At 40.9% G+C, this 9,646-nt stretch overlaps 1 protein-coding gene across 12 annotated transcripts in view; it reads left to right on the top strand.

Moving 5' to 3' along the window:
• AKAP9 (A-kinase anchoring protein 9) overlaps window positions 1-9,404 on the top strand; it is a 109,785-nt gene extending 100,381 nt beyond the window's left edge. For all 12 annotated transcript variants that reach the window (XM_066991700.1, XM_066991702.1, XM_048077500.2 and 9 more), the window contains 9 exons: window positions 1,290-1,501; window positions 2,403-2,511; window positions 3,439-3,624; window positions 4,165-4,365; window positions 4,747-4,979; window positions 6,009-6,094; window positions 6,776-6,896; window positions 8,049-8,188; window positions 8,860-9,404. In XM_066991700.1, the coding sequence (XP_066847801.1) occupies window positions 1,290-1,501; window positions 2,403-2,511; window positions 3,439-3,624; window positions 4,165-4,365; window positions 4,747-4,979; window positions 6,009-6,094; window positions 6,776-6,896; window positions 8,049-8,188; window positions 8,860-8,903 (1,332 nt within the window). In that variant the 3' untranslated portion in view covers window positions 8,904-9,404. The remainder of the gene's footprint in view (window positions 1-1,289; window positions 1,502-2,402; window positions 2,512-3,438; window positions 3,625-4,164; window positions 4,366-4,746; window positions 4,980-6,008; window positions 6,095-6,775; window positions 6,897-8,048; window positions 8,189-8,859) is intronic.
• Window positions 9,405-9,646: the final 242 nt, after the last annotated feature.

The raw sequence follows: 9,646 nt of genomic DNA on the forward strand, positions 1-9,646 counted from the left end.
GTGTAGTAGAAGACTAATATTTCCCCCACCCAGTCTCATGGATGAGCTCAGGAATGCACCAGATCAGTGTTCTTAATCCTTAGTTCATAAACCACAAGTGGTCTTTGAAACAGCAAAAAGTGATCTCCCAACAATTGCAATAATTAAATGAGCATGTAGTCAAACAAGCCTATGCATGAATATGTATATGTCAGCAAGTAAAACAGAAACAAGAAATCAAGGTGAAAAACTACTTTCAGAATTTAGCCTAATTTTTAGTTGACTGAAAGTTGGAACCACTGCTGGCTGTAAGATTTTCTTCCTCATAATAGGTTTGGGCGGTTCTATAATGGTTTTTTAATGACTTTTAAAACTTAAGAAACTTCCCTGTAAGAGATAAGTGACGGTCAGTAAGTGATCTGTGGATAGTCCCAAAGGAGGTGGTTGACTGGAGACTTGCCTCTTTGCTGAGCATGTTGTTTGCCCACCCTGGAATCACTGCTTCCCCTTAAGCAGCTGTTTCTCTGCGGAGAAAGGAGGATGTTTTTGTCTTCACCTCATTTGGCTACTGCGTTTACTCTTCTGAAGCACTGGAAACTATCACAGCTAGAGGCAGGATGTTGAATGTGTTGACACCCCTGATAGCATCGGGCTTCCTGCCGCTCTCAGTTCGTACACGTTGCTGTGTCCCGCTCAGAGGTAACTGCCAGCAGGGTGGTCAAGGAACAACTTTCCCTTGGATCAAGTTGGCGGTGGCTCCTGGGGCTTTTTCCTGCCTCAGTGTGATCTGCTTTCCAGGATCTGCCTGGAGTATCAAACAGTGAATCTCCTGCTGCTTCCTGGGACATCTGCAGAACCCTGACTGGGTTTTGTTTGTTGGTTTTTCTCATTGGTACCACACTGTAGTAAAATATCTGTGACTCGTGACCATAGTGGGCATTTCCAGTCCTATTTCTCTGACTGTGAATTGGTCCCAAAAACATCTGGGCACCATTGCCCAAGTTCCAGGCCCAATTGGTAAAGGAAATGATGATGGAAAAAAATGAAAGGCTGTGTGGCTTCTTACCAGCTGAGTGTACTGAATGGCTTCACACTCTAGATCAGTGACTGCTAGATCTTAATCAGGAAAGGCATCACACTGTACCTTTCACAACAAACAGTTGTAAAGATACACTGCAGTAGTGTAGTCACACTGCACTCCTTTCAGTCTCAGAATTTTGTGTTCTTTAATTATAAGTGTGTTTCAGATTTAATATTTCTATTTTAAAGCACTGTACACGCATTTGAAATGTGTATTTATCTATGTACAGACTACTTGGGATACACCCAATGAGAGAACGAGAAATTGGGTTCTCCAGCAAAAAATGGAAGGAGCTGAGACAAATGGATCAACCTACCCCACGCTGACAGGAGGAGGAGGAGGAGACCTGTCTGCAGCTACCGAAATTCTGGAAAATGTCAGACAAAAGCTGCAAAATGCATCTCCAAAGCTGAAGAAGTTGGCTCGAAAAGCTGCTAGCAGGTTAGACCAGTCTTCAGCTATTTGTTTTTGTTTGTTAACAGCAGCCAGCAAGCTGATATATCAGGTTTTAATCATAGTTCACATACTATAAGCCTAACTAATTTTTCTGTTTTTCTATGTTTATAGCATATGCTTATTTTTACTTGATGTGCTGATGTAAGACAGGATCAGATTGCCAAGTGCTTTGTTAACTCTTTCATGTTTAACATGGTCCTTTATAAGTTCCAACAAAATTGTCTTCTTTCTCTGCAAAATGATGAGATTTATGTGGTTATGGTGTAGGCAAAAGATCGTTTCAAAACAATTCAGTAACTAAAAAATCACTGTGTAAGGGGAAGAATATGGGAATCACTGCTATGGATATATCTCCCTAGTTGTCATGTCACACACACACCCCCACCCCCCCAGTTATATTTTGTAGTCAAGTGAAGTGGATCTTAATTCTTATTTGCTTGGGATACTGTCTCCTTACGGAAAAAAAAATAGTGTAGGAGATTTTTATTTTTTTTTCAGTAGCTGTGATGGTGATTTAATATTAAACATTTATTCTGAAACATTTGGGTAAAATGAAATGGATTATGTCTTAAAAATACCCTAAGATTTATCTCGAATGGATACAACAGATAAGTTGTATCTCTAAATGTTCTTCATGTAGAATATTCTCTTCTCAGAATTAGTAAAATTCTGCAATGCAAATTCATTATGCATTTGAGCCAATTTAATTTAAATACCTGAGGGTCCCTGAATGATTTGATTACGCTGACATCTCTCTGGTAACTCTGCTGACAGGATTTGCTAAAGGTCCAGTGTGTGCTTACTGACACACGGTGTGGCTGCTGCGTTAGTCCGGCTTTGTGCTGTTAGACCATGCGTGCTGCTGAAACTCTCGATGTAATTTCAGATTGCAGTTTGAAACAGCAGATGATCAAGACTTCGTTGCAATACAGAATGCTATTGAAGAAGTTATTTCAGAGCTGCAGAAACTACCTGGATTGTCCTATCTGGAAGAGGTGAGAGTGCAATGTTACAACTTCGGTGGGAGATTTTGGATGATGAGATGTGAGTGGAAAGCAGCAAGTAATTAAATCTGTGGCTATCCAGCTCTGTAATTCATGGCGGAAAATCTCCTCTAGTCTGTATGCTGCTTTGGAGCTGGTGAAGTGTAAACCTCCCCCTATTCCTTTTATTATTATTTTCTTTAATTTTAATTATCTTAAAACCAAATCTTCAAACTTCAAATTAAGACTTTCCCTTTATAATTACTAATTTTTGAATCTCCTAATTTTCTTTTGAATCTCCTAGCTTTTCTTTATTAAAATACGTTTTCAGCAATATTTCTTTTGCTGAGGAAGCTATTCTCAGTACTTTCTGAAATTAACGTCAACATTTACAATATTGTGTTGGTACAACACATTTACTTTAATTGCCCTGTAATTACCAAAGGAAAGGCAGTCAGAAACTGAGCAGTGTGCACTTGTATAAAACATGAACCAAGGTAACCTGTTACAAAGATTTCAGCAATATTTGATATTAACTCAGCTTGGCTGGGTCCTTACCTGCATTTTAAGCAAGTGTATTCAACACGATTTGTAAAAAGCTTTGGGTCTTTCCTTCCTTTAAGTTAAATAAATCTAAGCAAAATTAAAAAAAAAAAAAAAAGAAAAAAAAAGAAAAGGGAAAAAAAAAAGCTTTGCATGTTGTTACAGTTGGAATAGTTGAACTTGCATGAAAACATCCTGCTGTTACATACAGGGTGAGCATAGAAGAAAAAGTCACATTAACCTCTCGATTTCATGTACACTTCTGTTTTCTCTGTATAAGTTATGACAAAGTTATTGCCATTATCCACAAAAGGATTTTTACTGCAAGCGAAAGTTATTTCCAAGTTGGCAACACAAATGTAATGAAAATTGTTTGGTTTTCTTTTTTCCTTCTAGCTAAAGCTCACGCTGCCACCAGGAACTCCGTCTAGCTCATTGACTGAACGGCTGCTGCGACAAAATGCTGAGCTGACAGGCTTTGTCAGCAGGCTGAGTGAGGAAAAGAATAATTTGAGGAATGCTGTTATGAAACTGGAGGAAGAACTGAGGAGATATCAGCACAGACAAACTTCTGGAGACTATGTATGTCTTTAGTGGCACTAATTCATGAAGTATATATAGGCATGAAAGTGACATGCTGTGAGATTACCCTAATGCTCAAGCTATCTGTCTTTCTTGACTTTCTTCCTGCAGAGTAAATGGCTGTGAGATATTCTTGCCCTATGGTCTAGACATCCTGACTCACTGTTTAATGTACACTTTGTGATTTTAACCACCTTTGTCTTGCTGAATTCAAAATGCTTCTTTCTTTGGTTTGTATTTATTCACCCAGACGAGCAGCAAATAGATCCTGGTAGCTTCAAGATCATGAGGCTGGTATGGTTCAACAAGAGGGATTATTTTTTAACATTTTTTGGAGTGGCTATATTTTTCTAGGATGTTGAACAGGCTCCAAAATTCACTGTATCTGAGGTGTTAGGATGCCAGTATGACCTCAGATCCCTTCAGTCAGTAGTTTTTTCTCAGTAATTTAATGAACTCTCAACTAAACCAATGACTAGAATGACATAGCTCAGGCTTTTCCAAACTGTGTGGCTCAAATTCAATTTCTTTCCCCTTCAGTCTTCTAGACACTCATCAGATCTTGGAGTTAATATCGATACCCTTGTTGCCTCTGAGAAGGAAAATTGGAACAGAGAAAAGCTATCACTGCAGAGGTCTTTGAAACAAGCAGATGCAGAGCTGTCCAAGCTGAGAGCAGAAATCAGGAGCGAAGCTTTCCTCAGAGAACTGGGATCAGATTCTGAAAATGTTATTTTAAGGGTAGGAAAACTTTGTTGCTTGCATAATAACTCTGACTGGGTATTTTTCTTTTTGGTTTGGGCCTAATTGTAACTTAGTTCACTCTGTTTATTCTAAGTGAACAGATTAAATTCAGATTTTAAGTTCTTATCCTCACATACATAACTCTGTTAGCTTTTCTCCCCAAGAATGCTAAGCAAGCACCTGTGTTGTCATTTTGTGCATGCTCCATTCCTTGCTGCTCAAGTGGTCCTCAAATTATGAAGCTATATTCAGCGTGCATGAGCTGTAGTGTGGTCTTCTCCATGATAGCAAGAAATGCATAATCCCAGCAATGCTGTAGGAGTAACAACGTTAAAAGTCCTAAGACTGATGGTTCTTCTTCTGTGTTTCATCTTTCAGAGAATTTATGGCAAATACCTACGAGCAGAGAGCTTTCGGAAGGCTCTCATATATCAGAAAAAATACTTGCTGCTGTTACTAGGTGGATTCCAGGAGTGTGAAGAAGCCACGCTGGCCCTCATTGCACGAATGGGCGGACAGCCTTGCTACACAGACCTGGAAATCATCACTCATCATTCAAAGGGTTTTACAAGGTTTCGTTCTGCGGTCAGAGTGTCCATTGCGATTTCAAGGTAAACTGGAGGAAGGGAAGTTCTGAGCAGTTGTGGCTGTGCATTTTCATCATTTTCATATATACAGAATCTATAACTTCTCGTGTTCCACCCTGTGTCAGCTGTACATTTTTGGTAGTCACGAATGTAGTAGGTACTCTGTAGGATGACAAGTTGAGCAGAGCAGGGGTAAATTCTGTAACAGAAATAAGCTGTCTGAGGTACTGAGCAGTCTGATTCTAGTTGAAATACTCATGGCTCTGTATCTGATAATCAAAGACAGAACATATTGGATACGGTCATAATTTTAGAAAGATAATTAGTTGCAATTCTAGAGTGTGCACTCATTTACAAAGGTATTTTCTGCAGCTTAATTTCCTTTAACAGTTAAATTCTTACACGTAAGCATAATACAGATTGATGAACTAATTTTATCCAGCTGTGTTGTCCTTTGAGGCCTCAGGCTGAGGAGGAACAGGAATAGATGAGGAGGAACAAGTGAAGGCTATTACTGTCATGGCACTGCTGTGCTGCTAATAAACCTCCTTCACAAAGGTTTGAACTCCCAAGTACTTCTGCTTGCTATTGATCTGAAGTCTGTACGTAGTATAAATTCTAGGAACTATTCATATGCCTACTGTAAGTGGGACTTTTGCTCATAACACTCTGCTGGTACAATTTTGGGGATGTGACAGGGCAAAAAGTTTATTTAGTACAATTTTAAAATGCCGATGCCCTGCTCTTCAGTTGCTTGACCCATTTCGTGTCCACTTTGACTTATGTAGTACGTCTGGAATCACTGGAATGGCAGAGGTGAAACTGAAAGCAGATTTTAGCAACAGATCATTTGCTGAGGCTCTGGGAATGTGTTAAAAGGAAGCTTTCTACTTAATTGTCAGGTTTTAAATGCCTATGTGTTAATTTTGCTTGCTATTCAAGGAATTCTTCTGTCTGTCTTGTAGAATATAACAAGTAGACTTTTTTTAACGACTGTTTCATTTAGCCTGAAGTTTTGAGTTTTTCTTTTTTTATTTTGTTTTTCAATTCCAGAATGAAGTTCTTGGTTCGTCGATGGCACAGAGTTACGGGTTCTGGTATACTGAGTATCAATAGGGATGTCTTTAGCCAGAACACAGGTAAATTGTAGTCCAGTAAAGATTGAAAAAATGCTATTAATAAGTTATGCTGCTGCTTAATGAAGATGGTTTTTAATTTGCCTTTTCCTCATCTGGAATGAATGGGCTGCTGTGCCCCCTTCCTTTTGCTATAGTTGCTTGGACTAACCTGTTTCTCAGGTTTCTGATAGTTTCCACACCTAGAACAACCACTAGTCTGTATAATGCATCAGGGAGTTTCTCTCAAGAGATCTGCACCCCCAGCTCTGAGAGGGAGTGCTGAGGAAAGGGACAGATGAGGAAGCGGCTGCAAGTCCCTGGCAGAGCCACAGTCAGAGCCAGCAGAGCCTCTGGAACTGTCCTCCGTGGCCTTTTCCCGAGAACAAAAGTCTGTTTTCTCGTTATAGCTTAAAGTTTGGGAAATAAGATTTTCTGTTTGTCTTTTTTGGTAGCAGCAGTGTTATTTTTTCCTGTTCTGCTCAGTCTGTGAGAGTTCTGTCATTAATATCAGGCTAGGATTTCACCTCTGGTTTTCTAGTTTTAGCTAGTTTTAACAAATGTCTACATTTTGTTAAACACCTTTTTTAGTGTGTGATACGCAAAAAGAAAACTTGCATTTAAAATCCCCAGTGAAGTGCAAAACGTATTGCTTTGGGGGTTTGTTTTTTTCAGGTTTCAAGACGATGTTTTTTATGTGTTTAGGTAATGAATTACAGCCCGATTCATTCTCTGGCGGCATGGATCTTTATGGAGAGCAAAGACATTCCTGTAGGTCTCGATCAGACATGGAGCCTCCCAGATCTCCTATAAACTTCCAGCATAAGTAAGTTTTCTTTCAGATTCTTATTCTCTGCCAGAACACCATTTAACTAAATGAATGTCTCAGTGCTGACTGATAAGGTTTGTAAACTTTGATGACAGATCTTATTTTTTTTCCTCAGGAAACATAGCAAGTTGCACCTCAGGCCTTTGATTTGCTTTTTTACTTGTCACCTGATCAAAGCCAAAGCTCGCAGACTTCTGCTGCCTGATTTCTGTCCCGTTCCCTGGGTGGAACTGTTGCAGATCTGCACCTGCGCAGCCTCGCCTCTGCGACCAAGGGTGGCAGCGGGTGGTGGCGTGGGGAGGCGCCGCCGCAGGCACACTCAGCCAGAGGAGGGGGGAGAAGCAGGGCCAGGCCGGGCAGCTCACCGTGGCGCTGGGCGCTGTGGGCTGGGACGAATTACTGTGGCCTCATGGCCAGACCGTGGTTGGAAGCTGCTCGTTAGCTCTGCTGCTTGTTCTTGTTTAAACCCTTTTGGTTTAAACCAGAGCTGTGATACCAGAGGTATCAGTGATTCTGGTGCCAGTGAAATGAGTTATTTTTCACCAGAGGTGAGTTTTTTAAGAGTATCATCAGCATTGGATAACTTCTTGTGGAGCTGTGGGCTCTGAGCTAGTAAAACTAGTAAAGCAGATTGGATTCGAGCCATTTTGGTCCTTCATTTTTTATATAAACCGCCTCAATGTTTGTAATCTTAGTTTGTGGCAACCATAATGATTTACATCTATATACATTACATCTATATGTATATTTATGTATATTTTAGCTATTCTGGACTTTTACTTATAGAAAGTACTGAAGAAAGCCAGAGTCCTGTAAAGATGGCCGTGTCCTCCTTCACGCAAGCTTCTTAATAGAAAATCTCCTACAGCTTCTGCTGCAGTCTCAGTAGGATTTTGCAGTCTTTGTCCCAGAGAAGTGCAGGAACAAATCAGGTGCAGTAGAAAGAAAAGGCAGCCGGGAAAGGCAGTTTCAGTGGGGGAGGCAGTCTGAGGGCTCGGGCAGTAAATGGTAGGGAGGTAGTACTCTGTGGGTAAGGTAGCAGACGTGCAGCCGGTAGGTATCTCTGCTTACAGCATTCTGCTATGTCTGCTGACACTTTATTATTTGACGTTCTGGTTTTTAAAAACACGTGTGTCCTTCTGGCCCTAGGTTCCACAGTATGCATGCCGATTTGAACCCAGTCTCATTCGCCTGTTCTCAGCTGCAGAACTATGATCCCGAAAGAGCGCTAACAGACTATATCAACCGGCTGGAGGCACTGCAGAGGCGACTGGGAAGCGTGCAGTCAGGTGAGGGCTCAGGTGCTCCTCATGGGGCTCCTGCGGAGCGCACGGCACAGTTGCAAGGTAGAACAACAAGTGTGTGCTGCTTCTGTGGGATGTGTTATAAACGGCTTCAATTTCAGGCTTTTTCTGCCTTAAACCGGAGGTTATTCTGTATTAGGGAAAGCAGCACAGTAAAAAGAAAATTATTAAATTCTTGGAAGGGAGGTCTGAAAGTGTGCTTTAATTACAGATTTGGAGTTTATCGTTAACATGTTCAGTTTCCCTGGTGTCTAAGAAATACGCACCAAGGATTCAGTTGGCATCTTTTTAAGAGTTTAAGCTGGATGGAGAAAAATATACCCAAAAGACTGGGAGTCGGCATGCAAGGGAAACTTCTCTGTACCACTTTGATTAGAGAGGTTACAGCCATCTTGTTCCATAGATGATAATTTTGGGTGCTGTAAAAGGAATGCATCAAGGAAATTGCCAGATCACTGGGGCATAATTTATGAAACTTGGTGAGCTGGGGCAGTTACTGCACTAGCCTTACTTCAGCATAAAATCCATCATTTGAGGAAGTTTTGTTCTTAAGTGATTGCCTGCATAAAAATCTCTCAAGCTTGCTTATCTGAGTAACGTGTCACCTCACCTACTTATTCCAAGTACTGCGATTAAAATCATGTTCTGCCTTGCAGGTTCGACTTCGTACACTCAGCTGCACACTGGTATGAGAAGATAATACCTTTCCACCACCTCCATTGCTCACAGTGATGGCAGTGGGCTGCCTTCTGCAAACCCGTGCTCTTTCTGTGCTTCTGTACAACATGTATAGTGTGGGACCAACAGAACACAGCGCTGCGCCTGGACGCAGCTCCATCCCAGCACACCCCTGCAGACTGGGATTTATGTATATAGGCACTTTGTGGTCATGCAAAAAAAAATCATTAAATTACATGTATATTGTGGAATGCTAATTTAAATGATTAACTTATGAAGTGTGTATTTATCAAAAGGGTGCGAAGATGAAACTGGTGTACTAAGGAAATTGAGCTACATTCGGAGAAGTTCACTTGCACTTTTTCTGGCAAGGCTACTGAAGTTACACGACTCCCGTAATATTTGCTACTGGCAGTGCAGACAGAATATCACTTGTAGAGACCTATTTTTGTAATGGTAGAAGTTTTGAATTTTATGGGTATTTTGTCAAAGTACTGAAATAAAGATGACTTCATGCTTTTAACTGTGTTCTACTCTGTGAAAGTTCTTATCGTTGAAGAACCGCTCCCTGCTTCATGTAGAACACCTTGCTGCCACCTGTGCTCCTGTTTTGGCAGCTGCATCATTACTTTTCTCAGACTCCAAAAGCGCTGCTGCTTGCTAGAAGAGAGGACAAGGGTAAGCTTGGCTTCTGAGACAGGGCTGGAAGGGAAGATGCGCTCCTCCATCAGAGGCTTTGTAATAATTACACCTGCGTTAGGAACA

Source organism: Anser cygnoides, chromosome 2 (genome assembly GCF_040182565.1).
Source record: "Anser cygnoides isolate HZ-2024a breed goose chromosome 2, Taihu_goose_T2T_genome, whole genome shotgun sequence".
NCBI classification, from domain to species: Eukaryota; Metazoa; Chordata; class Aves; order Anseriformes; family Anatidae; genus Anser; species Anser cygnoides.